At 37.0% G+C, this 15,998-nt stretch overlaps 4 protein-coding genes across 6 annotated transcripts in view; 2 read left to right on the top strand and 2 right to left on the bottom strand.

The window, feature by feature from the left end:
* The window catches only part of LOC111431937 (multiple organellar RNA editing factor 2, chloroplastic-like), a 4,319-nt gene extending 3,362 nt beyond the window's left edge, over positions 1–957 (bottom strand). The window contains exons 1-3 of one of the 2 annotated variants that reach the window (XM_023068665.1): positions 498–957; positions 304–401; positions 48–133 (exon numbers count right to left, since the gene is read on the bottom strand). In XM_023068665.1, coding sequence (XP_022924433.1) covers positions 54–133; positions 304–401; positions 498–904 — 585 coding nt within the window. In that variant the 5' untranslated portion in view covers positions 905–957 and the 3' untranslated portion in view covers positions 48–53. The remainder of the gene's footprint in view (positions 1–47; positions 134–303; positions 402–497) is intronic. The other variant, XM_023068664.1, reaches the window with a different exon arrangement.
* Positions 958–1,607: 650 nt separating this feature from the next.
* LOC111431938 (cyanate hydratase) lies at positions 1,608–4,093 on the bottom strand. The gene is made up of 4 exons (XM_023068666.1): positions 3,743–4,093; positions 3,353–3,424; positions 2,055–2,163; positions 1,608–1,952 (listed from the first exon to the last, which is right to left on the bottom strand). Exons 1-4 carry the CDS (start codon positions 4,012–4,014, stop codon positions 1,917–1,919), a joined length of 489 nt encoding a protein of 162 aa, XP_022924434.1. The 5' UTR covers positions 4,015–4,093; the 3' UTR covers positions 1,608–1,916.
* Positions 4,094–5,678: 1,585 nt separating this feature from the next.
* LOC111431933 (protein NRT1/ PTR FAMILY 5.2-like) lies at positions 5,679–9,204 on the top strand. The gene is made up of 5 exons (XM_023068660.1): positions 5,679–5,836; positions 5,912–6,129; positions 6,818–7,383; positions 7,474–7,752; positions 8,396–9,204. The coding sequence occupies exons 1-5, from the start codon at positions 5,707–5,709 to the stop codon at positions 9,045–9,047; spliced, it is 1,845 nt and encodes a 614-aa protein (XP_022924428.1). The 5' UTR covers positions 5,679–5,706; the 3' UTR covers positions 9,048–9,204.
* A 2,442-nt stretch (positions 9,205–11,646) lies between these two features.
* LOC111431935 (protein NRT1/ PTR FAMILY 5.2-like) lies at positions 11,647–15,362 on the top strand. 2 transcript variants are annotated; one of them, XM_023068661.1, is made up of 5 exons: positions 11,647–11,809; positions 11,887–12,104; positions 12,334–12,899; positions 13,456–13,731; positions 14,585–15,362. In XM_023068661.1, exons 1-5 carry the CDS (start codon positions 11,683–11,685, stop codon positions 15,192–15,194), a joined length of 1,797 nt encoding a protein of 598 aa, XP_022924429.1. In that variant the 5' UTR covers positions 11,647–11,682; the 3' UTR covers positions 15,195–15,362. The 2 variants fall into 2 exon arrangements, with proteins under 2 accessions (XP_022924429.1, XP_022924430.1); XM_023068662.1 differs by having other exon boundaries at positions 11,668–11,805.
* Positions 15,363–15,998: the final 636 nt, after the last annotated feature.

Here is a 15,998-nt window from a genome sequence, read left to right as displayed (position 1 = left end):
GAACTCTTTGATTGGGTTTTTATGAAAAAAAAAAAAAAAAAAAAAAATTGAAGTTATAAATCTTTACCCCCATAGTCTTTATTTTCAGGGTCAACGTAAGAATCGGGTAGAACAAATAGAACACCAGGCAAACCTGTTAACAAAGATTCCAACAAAAATCATCAATACAAACTTCAAGTTATACATCCCTCCATTAATTTCACAATGCCTTGGAAATAATTTGAAATGCGAGAAAGGAAAGGAAATGAAAACTGATTAGGGCACAAGAAGACCAAAACAGAAGATAATGACCTCAACACATACCTTCGAGCTTGTTGGAGGTCTCTTCATCAATCTCACACCCAAACCCAAAATACCGCTCACAAGAAACATTATAAATCTTCTTCTTCGCTTCCTCTTCACTGTTCAAAGAATATAAACAGGGCCAAAATCAAACCAGAAACCAAAAGATATAGCAAACAAATCAGGCAAAAGAAACATCATATAATCTGAAGTACCTGCCAAGAACTTTAGCGAGGGTCTGAATGTAGCAATCAATCATCTGCTGTTTAGTGGCACCCTCACCTCCAGGCTTGTCCATAACGATGAGCCAATGCTCATAGTCACAGCCAGGGAAAAGAGGCGCCATCTCAGTGGGTGGACGATCGCTGAAGTTGGAGTTAGAGTTCTGGGGAGAGTACGACGAGTTACCTGTCCGATTGACGCGGCAACGAATCGAGGTGTACCTGGAGGCAGAGGGGTTAGATCGAACGGCATGGGAAAGTGGAGGGAGAGATCGACGGCAAAGAGTGAGAGACGGAGGTGAAGGAGGATGTGTAAGAGTGGTTGAGGATGAGAAGAGGCGCCTGTGAAGAAGAGAGAGGCGGGCTGTGGAACCCATAGCTCGAAGAACAGATAACGCCATCGAAGGCTACCGAGAAAGGGTTTATCGCGATGAAATGTGGATATGCGGTTATAGAATGGGGCTTCGAGGGTTTTAATAGAAGAAGGCTCTCTGTACGGTCTTCCTTTTTTTTCTTATTGGGCCTGCCGTTTTTCTCTTTACGGCCCATGATTAGAAGCTTCTATTTTTTTTATTTATTTATTTATATATAAAAAACCTATTGGGCCTGCCCTTTTTCTCTTTACGGCCCATGATTAGAAGCTTCTATTTTTTATTTTTTTATATATATAAAAAAACATTGACTATAAATTTGAATCGACTCTACCGATCTTACCCTATATAAATGTTCCAAAATTTCTCGACATAGAAAATATTTGATATTTCAAACATAAATTGAGACCCAAGACATTGTAGCAGTCACTTGAAATAATGCGGTGATCTACATTAGGGTCGTGGTTGATATTGCAACTTTGAAATAAGTGTAGGAAAGTTGATGTCAACAAGCGAAGGGACAAACTAGTATCAAATTCCGCAGCGATGAATGAATCTTCCCCCATCTAAGGACAGTTTTGGGAGACCCATATACTCAGAGAATCCATAGAGGAGATCAGAAAGGCAATCCCATCTATAGAACACAGTGGGGAAGATAGTTTTGAGAGCTGACACAAACCATAGCTCGCTCGAGAGAGTTTGTAGGCAAAAGCTAGTGAAGTGAACAACCAAGTTTCCAAATAAAGACACTTTATTGACTTGGTACAAGAGACAATTGCACGTCTATGACCTGATAGACAATCAAATTAGAGCTAACAAAGTTACCCAGGACAAACTTGGCCATGACACGATCACATAGAAACACTTGAAAGCCATAAGAACATTGCTACGAGGCTTTCGTACACAAAAGCAAGCAGCTTCACATTTTATTATACAAGATTTTCAAATGAAGGATGCAAAGCAATTACACTGCAGGGAGAAAAAAAGAGAGCAGATTCTTACAGCAACCGTGTTGCAAGCTTTAGAATCGCGCTCAACTTTCCTACGATGGTCGTCTGGAAGCCATATGCTCTACCTTCTACAGATTCATATCAACAGAAAGATGGGTAAATTTAGAATGTTTACTTACTTTCATGAAAAAGTAATGGTAATGGTCATGGATGTTGAAATGAAAACTAACCTGCTCTGTGTAGGGCAAATATTTACCATCAAATGTTATCACAACACGGTCCTTCCCATCAACGCCCTTGACCTTGTCGACTGAGCAGTAGAAGTCTATGGCTGACATACTAGTAAACATAAATTAGACCTTGAAATGATTATATTATACATTAGTTTCTTCGACAGAATCTCCACTAAAGATTAAAGCTCATTGGTTTTGACTGTGAGGCGTGTTGAAGTTTACCGAGTTGAAGGACAACAGGTTGTTTATAATGAAATGTTTGGGCATACAAACATATAATGAATCATTGAAGATTCGTATCTGATGCATTGAATATGGTCGCAAGGAATCACAAGAAAATCTTGGCTGGTAATTTCTTATGAAGTTGAGACACATGTTTCATATGAATCTGATACACAACACAAAATTTCCAACATCAAACTGAAAGAACACTTGAAGACATCTGAGTCTGAGCAGATGACTGATATGAGCTCCAGAGCTACAATATCATCTTTCAGTAACTTCAAAAGTTTCAAATAAGTTTCTCTACTTCCATATCCTAGCATTCTCTAGACCACTACATTTCTTAATGTTGTTTTCTGTGCTACCCCTGGAACTGATTCAAACTAATTATATCAGAATGTTTTGTTAGGAATCACGGATCTCCACAATCGTATGATATTGTCCATTTTGAGCATAAGCTCTCATGACTTTACTTTTGATTTCCCCAAAAACCCTCGTACCAATGGAGATAGGAATTCCTTACTTATAAACCTATGACCTTCCCCTAAATCAGCCAATGTGGACTCCTTTCTCAACAATCCTCGACATATTTATGTTCCAGTATGAGTTGAAGGGTCTCAAGTACTTGAATTATTAATGTTTTTCTTTGAATGATTCTCTAGTTTTCCTGATCGAGAATTCTTGGAAAGTGGAATAAAATATGTTTTATGTCATTCATTGTTACATCCAAACTAAGAACTCAAAGATCGAGTACCAGAAGCTTCCTTGATAACGTCGAGGGAATTAAAGAAGCCATTTTATCTTTTAGTTATATTGCTTTAATAGTAAGCTTGTATCCTAAGAATTTATTTACCTGTAATCTAACTACTAAAATTGTTTTGTCTAGTCAGATGTTCAAAACTAGAAATCAAAGCCTAAATATGGTTTTAGATAGTAGAACACAAAACATTATATATCCATAATACAGCCATATTAGAAAAAAGTTGTTTATCAATCTTAAGATTTAAAAATTTACAATCTATTTGGATTTCAGGTCGATAAGAAGAAAAAAAAATTCAGATAAATCAACTTACATTCCATCGCCAAACTCCTCATTAACAATTTCCTTGATGCTCTCGCCAAAATGCATAACTGCTTCGTTCAATCTATATCCAATGAAGTCTTAAGTCAGTACAGACGAGAAAATCCACTGGAAGTAAGCTCGATTAGCCGATTACTCATGCATAAGCATTTATCAAAATTAGAGGCTATTCATATAGAAATATAATAGCGGTTAATTGATCGGATTGCTCTACTAACTAAACAGCGTCCAGGAAATACAAATGATTATTCAATTCACCGTATGCTAATACTAGATTTCCCCTAAGAAAAAAGCAATTCAATCGATTAAAATCCACAGCGAACTTAATAAAGAAAAATGGTGAAAGGAAAGCCATCAAACAACGAATTAGTAGATAATCCACCTGTAAATCGTAGGTTCTTGGATCAAACAAGGATCGTAGCACCTCATTGGCGGCAGCATCATCTCTTGAATATGATCATCAAGAAGTTGAGGCAAGGCGGCCCTCAATTTCGGGACAGTCTCAGGCTTAAGTTGCGCTTGACGCCGGAGAAGCTGAGCAACATAGACGTTAGTGAGGCCAGTCTCTTCCGCTATCTGGTTGTAAGATTTTCCCGACAAGCGCTTCGCGTCCTGCAGCTGACGGATTGCGATAGCTCTCCTACTACCTTCCATTTCGATGGAGCTCTCTCCCACTCTCTCAATCTCTCTCTGTAACGAAAGAAGACGGATGATTATTGCCACACGGCGGTTGGGTACACCAATGGGTAATTATAAACAATAAAATATAATCTTAAATAAAATAACAAAAATTATACCCACCGTTGGATTATAGTAGTGCCGTTTGACCGTTCGATCAAGCAAATATCAGTTTTGCCTTTTCTTCTTACGTTCATCGTTGGCAGCCCGTCGAAATTCTCGCGATTTCCATTTTTTAAAAACAATTTTATTGATTTATTTATTTATTTATTTTTGTATTTATTCACTTGCTAAATAATGATCTAATAAATTTTTATTTTTTTAAATCTCTATAAAATTAATTGATTTATTTAATATAATTTAAATTTTATATTCAAATATATATAAAATTTTATTTGATTTATTTTTGATAAATCAAATTCTTCATTCATTAAAAATTATACGTATATATATATATCATTATTTGTTGGTCGCTATAATTTATTTATTTTTAACGACCAGTGTCTAACCATGGGTGAATTTGGGCCCATTGGGCCGTTTTGGAGCAGAAGGCCCATACTAATGGGCCTGCCCAATTTTTTAGTTTGAAAGCAGTTGGATTGTCCATATGAAGAATGATTTCATATTTTTAATAACATGCTTAATATCACTTTATATATATATATTATTGAAGAGAAAAAGGGTTATTAAAAATAAAAATATTATTATTTTTGTGACAGAAAATAAAACTAAACTTTATGTTTAAGAAATCAACATAAAAATTAAAAAATAAAAATAAAAATAAAAATGTAAAATAAAAAAGTAATATTTATAATTTAATTGCTCGACTTTTTTTTAGTCAAGGTAGCTGGCTGGAAAACATGACCAAGTCAAATTAAATAATTACAATAATAAATAAATAAATAGATAAATAAGAAGAAAAAGGAAGTCAATGGTATAAATCATGGTCTTTCCTTTTAATACAAAATATGAAATTAATAAATGTGATTTGTTGCATGTCGTTTGACTAAACATTAACCTTACGGTTCGAAAGTCAATCCTACGAGTTATCAATTTCAAACTTCAACTTGGTCACTACAAGACATTTAAAATAATGTGAATGGTGAAAACGTACCTATTGAATGTTTGGATACTTATATCAATGTCGTTAAATTCAGCATTGCATTTATTGTTCTAAAGGTCAATCACGAGAATTATTTAACATAACCTATTTATACTACTCGAAATTTCAAATGTCAAAGTTGAGCTAGATATGATACGTTGTTCGCTTACTCTCATTTGTCAATCACGAGGGTTGAATATATTAATATGCTAAAAAAAATCTATTTCAAATATGAATATCTGACTAAATAACTATTTTTTTCAAGTTACGTTGAATGTTATGTTATATTTGCGCGTACCAAATATTAGGTTATATATATATTTAATCGAAATTATATTAAAAAATAAAAAATTATTCATAAATATTTTTTAAAGTCATAAATGAAAATTTTAACGAGAAAAAAAGGAAAATATAGCTCCATGATTTATCTAATTAAAAGCTATTAAGGAATAGTAATTTGGTTGACGAGAGAGAGAGAGGGGAAGACTTAAAAGGGAAAGAGTTGGTCCAGGTTGAAAGGAAAAGCTGGAGCAATGAGAGTAGGCGATACATCTCCTTGGCCATCAATGGCGACAGGCGCTGTTGCAGAAGAGAGTGGGGTCGACGGCTACACCAAAGACGGAACCGTCGATCTAAAAGGCAACCCCGTCCGTCGCTCCCACAGAGGCGGCTGGTCAGCCTGCTTCTTCATCGTCGGTAAATTAATTAAAACTATATCTCTGATTCTTGTTCTTAGTTTAATCAAAATGGATTAATGGAAGCTATGTACAGTTTACGAAGTGTTCGAGCGGACGGCCTACTACGGCATATTCTCCAATCTTATTACTTATTTGACCGATAAACTTCACCAAGGCACCGTTGCCGCCTCTAACAATGTCACCAACTGGACTGGAACCGTCTGGATGACTCCAATCCTTGGGGCTTACATTGCCGACGCCCATCTTGGCCGTTACCGCACCTTCATCGTCGCCTCCGCCATCTGCTTTTTGGTAATTCATTGGTAATTCATGTTGAGGATTGCTGAGAGGGAGTGCAATGATCATGGATTTATAGGAATACATTTCTCCATTCGGAGAAGCCAAAAACAAAGCCACGAGAGCATGCTCAAAATGGACAATATCATACGGAGAGTCGTTATTCTTAACTTGGTATCAGAGTCATGCTCTTAACTTAGTCATGTCAATAGAATGCTCAAATGTCGAACAAATAAGTTGTGAGCCTTAAAGGTGTAGTTAAAAGTGACTCAAGTGTCGAACAAATTGTGTACTTTGTTCGAAGACTCTAGAGAAAGAGTCGATCCTCGATTGAGGAGAGGTTGTTCGAGAGCTCCATAAGCCTCAAGGGAGGCTCTATAGTGTACTTTGTTCGAGGACTCCAGAGGAGTCAAGCCTCGATTAAGGGGAGGTTGTTCGAAGGCTCCACAGGCCTCAAGGGAGGCTCTATAATATACTTTGTTCAAGGGGAGGATTGTTGGGAGGAAGTCCCACATTTGCTAATTTAGGGAATGATCATAGAATACATCTCTACTGGAATGAGGCATTTTGGGAAAGCCGAAAGAAAAACCATGAAAGTTTATACTCAAAGTGAACAATATCATCGTGGAGAGTCATTATTTCTAACAATTCAATCGTTATTCGGTTTTTGGGTTGCTCTAAACTCTACCAATTCATTTCACAGGGAATGTCTCTTCTAACACTGGCAGTGTCCATGCCAAGCCTGAAGCCCCCTCCATGTTTGGAACCAAATATAGAACACTGCAAGCCGGCCTCTAGGCTACACCTCGCTGTGTTCTTCACCGCACTCTACACATTGGCTCTTGGCACCGGCGGAACCAAACCGAACATCTCGACGATCGGAGCCGACCAATTCGACGACTTCCATCCAGAAGAGAAGGCCCAGAAGCTGTCCTTCTTCAACTGGTGGATGTTCAGCATCTTCTTCGGCACTCTGCTTGCCACCACCACTCTTGTTTACATACAGGACAATGTGGGGTGGAGCTTGGGATATGGCATTCCCACGGTCGGCCTTGCAATAGCCATTCTCATATTTGCTGCTGGCACACCCATGTACAGGCACAAGCTTCCCACTGGAAGCCCCTTTAGCAGAATGGCTAAGGTCATTGTCGCTACTGCTTGGAATTGGAGGCAGCCTCTTCCAAATGACCCTAGGCAACTCCATGAGCTTCAGCTTGAGGAGTACACTAAGAAAGGAGCTTTCAGGATTGATTCCACTCCATCCTTAAGGTCACCCATCTCTAAAATTAGAATCACTTGGATTTGTATATATGCAAGAGTTGGGGTTCAATGAGATTGTATTCTTGACTGCATATGCAGGTTCCTCAACAAGGCCGCCATAAGAACAGGCTCAAGTACTCATCCATGGAAGCTATGCACAGTGACCCAAGTGGAGGAGACAAAACAGATGCTGAGAATGATCCCAATTCTGATATGCACATTCATTCCAAGCACAATGTTGCCACAAGCACATACCCTTTTCATCAAGCAAGGGAGGACTCTCAACCGAAGCTTCGGTAGCAACTTTCAAATCCCTCCTGCAAGTTTAACTGCTTTTGTTACCATCTCCATGCTCGTCAGTGTCATCATCTACGACAGGTTTGCTAAAATTTATTGCCAATATTGCTTCCGTAATAGTATGATATTATCCACTTTAAACATAAGCTTTCGTGACTTTGCTTTAGACTTTCCAAAAGGCCTCATACCAATGGAGACAGTGTTCCACCTTACGTATAAACCGATGATCTTCCTCTTTGACTTTTAATTAGTCAAAGTGCGACTACTTCTTTCAATAATCCTCAACCATCCTCCCCTAGGACAAAGTACAACATAGAGCCTCTCCTGAGGCACATGGAGCCCTCGAACAGTCTCCCCTTAATCCAAGGCCCAACTCCTTTCTCTAGAGCCCTTGAACAAAGTACACTCTTTGTTCAACACTTGAGTTACTTTTGACTACATTTGAGTATTGTATTGACATGACTAAATTAAGGTATGGATCTAATACCATGTTAGGAATCACGGATCTCCACAATAATATTATATTGTCCACTTTGAGCATAAGCTCTCGTGGCTTTACTTTGAGCTTCTCCAAAATGCCTCATACCAATGGAGATATATTTCTTATCTATAAACTCATGATCATTCCTTAAATCAGCCAACGTGGAACTCCCTTCCAACAATCCTCGATAGTTAAGTCATACGAAGCCTTGAAGATAGATTTTTTTGTGCTCGTTCTTGATAGGTTGTTCGTCAAGATAATGCAGAGACTAACCAACAATCCAAGAGGAATCACACTGCTACAAAGAATGGGAATTGGAATGATTCTCCATATCTTAATAATGACAATTGCATCTTTGGTCGAAAGGCACAGACTTGATGTGGCTAGACAAAATGGTTCAAGACAAGAACTCCCCTTAACCATCTTCACTCTGCTACCTCAGTTCATGCTTGTGGGAGTAGCAGATGCATTTACAGAGGTAGCAAAGATTGAATTCTTCTATGATCAAGCACCAGAAAGCATGAAGAGCTTAGGCACTTCCTATTCAATGACTTCGCTTGGAATTGGAAACTTCCTAAGCAGTTTCCTTCTTTCAACAGTTTCTCATATAACAGAGAAACATGGCAATGGATGGATCATGAACGATCTGAATGCTTCTCATCTTGACTATTACTACGCGTTCTTGGCAGTTCTTAGTGCCATCAACTTCTTCCTCTTCCTGCTCATCTCCAAATTCTATGTGTATAAAGCTGAAGTCTCTGATTCATTAAAAGTGCTGACAGAAAAACTCAAGGAAAATAAACTGAAGCCATCCAACCCAGACGAAAAATGGGCTACCACGAGGGCCAGATCCGATGAAGGAAGAGCCCACCTGCCCCCCTTTAGTTTGTTTTAGATTATGAAATTTAAACCATCTCTTTTGGTATATATCAATTACTCCTCTCCTTAATATAGGTAATATAATTGGGTCTTGTCTACGAGGTCAAATATTTGAATTTCCAATAGCGATAACTATTCATTTAAGTCTTCGAGTAGCACCACTAGAACTTTAACAAGATGGAAATGCTTGTATTCTATATGACATGTTTCTATAGATTGGATGAGTATTCTTGTTTTTGTCTCTGCGACTATAAACACTTTCTTATTTTGATTAACAAAATATCCCTTTTTTCTTTGCTCTTTTGGAGCTAATATAGAAGCTAAAGGGTTTCAAAGATTCTCATTTTATATTCTATAGGACTAAAAAATAACAAAAAAATCTGGAGCGAAACTAAAAACTAGGATAAAAAAAAGTAAATTTAGCTTGGAGCCTTTCTTTCCGGCCTTGCTTCTAGAAGAGACTTGTAGCCGTGCTTAGTCAACCCAGCTAAAAAAAAAAAAATTGGAAGTCAACTTGTAAAAAGCATATGAATTTTTCTCGATAAAGTAAGCTTTTATATTTAGTTTAAGATATTTTGAGATTTAATGATTTGAAATGCATAGATTTGACTTTTGCACTTAGAGGTACAAAAAGTCCCATTTTTAGACCTCTAGCCATGACATGACTCATGCGCGTGGATATAATATAGTACATATTCAACTACTCCTAGTTTAGAACCTTTGAATTTAAGAACATCTATTAAAATTTTAATTATATCGTAGTTATAACATAGTATAACACTTCATTCATCTGTACGTTATAATTAAAATGAAAAAAAATGTTTTTGATAGTTTCATCAAACAAACCTTCACGTGTTAACTCAATATTGTTCTTGCTTAGAAAACCAAGGTAAAAATTAACAATAACTAAAAAAAGTAAAGACATTAGAGAATTAATTATATTTTTTTTTACCTTTTTTTAACTCTGACCGAATAATTTAGTTGACCAATCAATTTTTAGCTTTAATTGTGACCGGATAGTTTGGTTGACCAATCAGCTGGACTCTAAGCTCCTTTCCTCAATGGTCACTAAAGTCAAAAGGAGAAAAAAAAAAAGTTGTTTTTTTTTTAAAAAAATTAATATAAAATTTAGAAGAATTTTGTTAGGCAAAGAAGTTGTGGTTATTGGAAAAAAAAAAGGGTTAAATTCAATGAAAATTATAACCATTAAGAATTTAAAAGTTAAATGGAAACAAAATAGAAATTACATAATTCAAAATGGAAAATGCTAAAATAAATAATTTAGACATTTTATTTTTTAAAATTAAGTTCAAGAAAATAATTTTTTCATAATAATAAAATTATGAAATATATATATATATATATATAGCATGTGCATTAGGAATGATTTAAATTTAGTCTTTTAGTATAAGAAGCTGCCAATTACAAGCATTCAATAATTCGACTTGTCGTCCCACCTACTCGTGAACTGTTTGGATTTAGCTATGGTTCCCATCTCGACATGACGGATACCCAATAATGGCCACCACTTCAATGTCAACCTTTTTATGGCACAACTACTTTAGACTCTATTCAATTATATTAAATATTTTAATCTTTTTCATTTTATAAATATAAATATCAATTAATTTTTAATTTTTCTCCTTATTTTTTTAGATTTTGAAGACGACAAATCAACAATAATTTGTCTAAATTGAGTTATTTATTAATGTTTAAGATTAAATTGATACCCTTATTATTATTTTAATACATTAATAATTTTGAATTTTATTTCAATATAAATTAATTTATAATTTAAAAATAAAAAATAAAAAATAAAAAAATTAACTAATAATTCAAAATGTTTATTAACGAAATATAAAAATAATACGATGGAAAAATTGTCAAAAAAAAAAAAAAAAAAAAAGAGAAATTTGAGTGTAGTGTGAAATGGAAATTAGGGGTAGAATTGTAATTTGTAGATATGGACTATTGGTGTGGTAGTAATTAGGCAGGTGTGGAAATTCAAAAAAAGCAGCTGAAAATTGAAAATAGGTCTTAGTCGTTGACCACTCTCACTATGCTTTAATAGTCAACTTTTTGAATCTTCCTTGTCCTTTTTTACTTATAAAATAATTATTTTATCAATATTCAACCTTTTTCTGGATTCTAGTGTTTTTTTTATGTTTTTAATAAAAAAAACCCGACTCTTGTTATGCAGAGCTTTTGGGCTTTTCGATCTTATTTTACAGGTTCGAGTTCTAGTTAGCTCTTACCCATATTTTGATATCCCACATCGATTGAGGAAGAAAATAAAACATTTTTTACAAGGATGTGAAAATCTCTTTCAAACCAATTATGAGGCTAACGATGATACATAACAGATCAAAACGGATAATATCGACTTGGGTATCTTCAACATGTTTAAAATGATTTTCTTTGTGAATACTCTGTTTTTTCCACGGAAAAAATACATTTTTAGCTCTTTAATAGTTGAGAATTTGTGGAAGTGGATGAAGATAAGGCATTGGAAGATTCAAAACCTAATATTTGAATTGTAATTGTCAAATAAATTTTTGGGTTGACTAAGAAGTATATATAAGATGAACTGAAGGCTTTAAATTTGAAGTAGTGAGAGAGTTAAGGATAAAGTTAGAGCTTGTTGTCCTTTCATGGCGGCCTCTGCGGCGGAAGAAAGCGGCGTCGACGACTACACCAAAGATGGAACGGTGGATCTGAAAGGCAACCCCGTCCTCCGCTCCAAGAGAGGCCGTTGGAAAGCCTGCTCCTTCATCGTCGGTAAACCACACCCTTTTAACTCACTACCTCTTCAAATCCTCCTTCTATCAAAATTAATGAGTCAATATAATACGCAGTGTATGAAGTGTTCGAACGGATGGCGTATTACGGGATATCGACGAATCTAATAATATTCTTGACGAAGAAGCTGCATCAAGGCACGGTCGCTTCGGCCAATAATGTCACCAATTGGTCCGGAACTGTCTGGATTATGCCTATTTTGGGGGCTTACATCGCCGACGCTCATCTCGGCCGCTACCGGACCTTCCTCATCGCCTCTGCCATCTGCCTTACGGTATGGTTTTTCCTAACCTACTTCAAAGTAAAACCTCTCGTAAATTTTTAGGATTGTTGAGACTGAGGCTCACGTTGACTAATTAAAGAAATGATCATGAATTTATAAGTAAGAAATACGACATTGTGGAGAAACTAAAAGTAAAAGTAACTGAGTTTATGCTTAAAGTAGACAATATTGTACAATATCTTTGGACGGCTGAATTATTTTGTCCATTATGAATTCGTAGGGAATGGGACTTCTAACGTTAGCAGTGTCATTACCGAGCCTAAAACCACCGCCATGTTTGGATGTCAACAAAGGAAACTGTAAGCCAGCCTCTACGTTACAGCTCGCTGTGTTCTTCGGTGCACTCTACATGCTAGCACTTGGCACTGGAGGGACGAAACCGAACATATCGACGATCGGAGCCGACCAGTTCGACGAGTTTCATCCAAAAGAGAAGGCGCAGAAGCTGTCCTTCTTCAACTGGTGGATGTTCAGCATCTTCTTTGGCACTCTGTTTGCCACCACCATTCTGGTTTACATTCAAGACAATGTGGGGTGGAGCTTGGGTTATGGCCTTCCCACTATTGGGCTTGCCATTTCCATTCTCATATTTGTTGCTGGGACACCCTTTTACAGGCACAAGCTCCCCACTGGCAGCCCCTTCACAAAGATGGCTAGTGTCATTGTTGCTGCTGTTAGGAATTGGAGGCTCCCTCTTCCTAATGACCCAAAAGAACTCCATGAACTTGGCTTTGAAGAGTATGCCAAGCAAGGAGCTTTTAGGATTGATTCCACTCCATCCTTGAGGTCTGAATCTCTCAACTCTCCCAACTAACCGTGAACTTCTGTAATAGCTCAAACTCACTGCTAATAAATATTGTCTTTTTTAGACTTTGCTTTTCGTACTTACCCTTAAGGTTTTTAAAATGCATATGCGAGGGAGAGGTTTCAAGAGTGTTACAAATGGTATCAGAATCAGACACCAGGCGATGTGCTAACAAGGAGGTTGTTTCCACACCCTTATCGAGGCGGTGTGCCAGTAAGGATGCTGGGACTCGATGGAGGGTGGATTTGGTGGGGTCCCATATCGATTGGAGAAAGGAATGAGTGCCAGCGAGGACGCTGGACCCTGAAGGGAGGTGGATTGTGAGATCCTACATCGGTTGGGGAGGACCCTGAACGAAACAACCTTTATAGGGGTGTGGAAACCTCTCCCATACATACGTGTTTTAAAAATTTTGAGGGTAAGCCCGAAACAGAAATCTGAAAGAGGACAATATCTGTTAGCTGTCGGTTTCGGTAGTTACGGCATCATATCTTCGTATGATTACGAATATGTGACCATTTATGCAATAATAAGCAGGTTCTTGAACAAGGCGGCTATAAGAAGAGGGTCAAGTGATTCATGGAAGCTATGCACAGTGACCCAAGTGGAAGAGACAAAGCAGATGCTGAGAATGATCCCAGTTTTGATATGCACATTCATGCCAAGCACGATGTTGGCACAAACACACACCCTTTTCATCAAGCAAGGCACCACTCTGGATAGAAGCATTGGCAGCCACTTCCAAATCCCTCCTGCAAGTTTAGCTGCTTTTGTCACCATCTCCATGCTCCTCAGTGTTGTCATCTACGACAGGTACTTTGTTTAGTTTTTGTACTTAAAATGGTTTAGAAACTAAGAGTGAGATTTGATGTCGGTTAGAGTGGAGAACGAAGCATTCTTTGTAAGGGTGTGAAAACATATTCTTAGGCTGAACATAACGGGCTAATGCGGACAATATTTGCTAGCGTTGGGTTTGGACTGTTATAAATGGTATCAAAGCCAAAGACCGGTCGGTATTCTAGCAAGGACGCTGGCACCAAGGGAGGTGGATTGTGAGATCCCATATCGATCGGAGAGTGGAACAAAACATTTTTTATAAGTGCGTGGAAACCTCTCCCTAGTAGACATGTTTTAAAACTGTGAGGCTGACAACGATACGTAACGGGCCAAAATAGACAATACTTGGTAGCGGTGGATTTGGACGGTTACAAATGGTATTAGAGTCAGACATTGAGCGATGTGCCAGTAAGAACACTGGCCCCAAAGGGAGTGGACTGTGAGATCCCACGTTAGTTGGAGAGGAGAACAAAACATTCCTTATAAGGGTGTGGTAGATGCGTTTTAAAATCGTGAGACTAACGGAAATACATAACAGGCAAAATGGACAAGTGGGTTTGGGCTTTTACAAATGATATCAGAGCCAGACACCGTACAGTGTGCCAACAAGGACGTTAGGCCCCAAATGGTGTGGATTGTGAGATCCCATATCGATTGAAGAGGGGTACGAAACATTCTTCATAAGGGTGTGAAAATCTCTCCCCAGTATACGAGTTTTAAAACCGTGAAGCTGACACCAATACGTACAAGCCAAAACAAACAATATATGCTAGCGGTGGTCTCGTGCTATTACATTAACTAACAACTCGAACCCTTTCACTTTTGACAGGTTGTTTGTGAAGATAATGCAGAGAATAACCAAAAATCCAAGAGGAATCACACTACTACAAAGAATGGGAATTGGAATGATTCTCCATGTTCTAATAATGATAATCGCATCTCGTGTGGAAAGGCACAGACTTGATGTGGCTAGACAAAATGGGCAGGTGGGAAACGCCTCAGGACAAGCCCTCCCCTTAACCATCTTCACTCTGCTACCTCAGTTCATGCTTGTGGGAGTAGCAGATGCATTCACAGAGGTAGCAAAGATTGAGTTCTTCTATGATCAAGCGCCAGAAAGCATGAAGAGCTTAGGCACTTCCTATTCAATGACTTCCATCGGAATTGGAAACTTCCTAAGCAGTTTCCTTCTCTCAACAGTGTCTAGCATTACACACAAACGTGGCAATGGATGGATCATGAACAACCTCAATGCTTCTCATCTTGACTATTACTACGCGTTCTTGGCAGTTCTTAGTGCCATCAACTTCTTCCTCTTCCTGCTCATCTCCAAATTCTATGTCTACAAAGCTGAAGTCTCTGGCTCCATAAAAGTGCTCGCTGATGAACTCAAGGACAAGAAATTGAAGCCGTTCGGTGAAAAACACACTCACACTTAGCTACGTAAGATATAATTGAATCGACTCGTTCTACTCTCTACTAACCATCACTATGTTTTTTTTTTCAATGGTTAGTTGTTAAATTTTTAATGGTGGGTAGTAGGAAGATACAAACGATCTAATTATGTATTTTCTTACATGATATACGAAATATATTTTCTGGGTCGATTCTCGTGTTGTCATTGGTAACCTCAAAACTCTACTTTTGATTGGATTAATGTAACCGATGGTCAAATAATTTAAAAATGGATATAAAAATGAAGTTATAATTTAAATACGTTTGCCATGACGAAGATGGGAGATTCAGGATCTTCCAAATTTTTGTAATGAATTAACAAAACTTAGATTTTATATATAATTTAAATAAATAAAGGTCAAACATTAGGTGGAAATAAATTAATAGTCACCAATTTGACTAAATTTATTAAATGACATCACCAATAGTATAGTTTCTTCAGGAGGAAAACAGATAATTGTTGAATAATTTATATAAGCATGAATATTTGCATGTGGTGCATTAAATTATTCTTATAATTAATATATTAGAGTTTAATAGTGAATTAATTCTTTAATTTTATTAGGTTTTTGTCCAATGAGAATAAATGAATAAAGTAAATAAATAAATATTATAACGATTATATATTTTATATTTTTTTTAGAATTTTAAATGAAAATTGAGCGGAGTAAATGAATTTTTATATTATATAGTTTAGGTCAATGTTGGGTATCTTTTTTATGCGAGTTGAGCTGGAGTTTAGTTTTCCTCTTGGATCGAAGGGAAATAGGTTGAACCGAGTCCATCAT

The sequence above is a fragment of the Cucurbita moschata genome, unplaced genomic scaffold (assembly GCF_002738365.1).
Source record: "Cucurbita moschata cultivar Rifu unplaced genomic scaffold, Cmos_1.0 Cmo_Scf00037, whole genome shotgun sequence".
Taxonomy (NCBI): Eukaryota; Viridiplantae; Streptophyta; class Magnoliopsida; order Cucurbitales; family Cucurbitaceae; genus Cucurbita; species Cucurbita moschata.
This window is presented reverse-complemented; position numbering and strand designations above follow the sequence as displayed.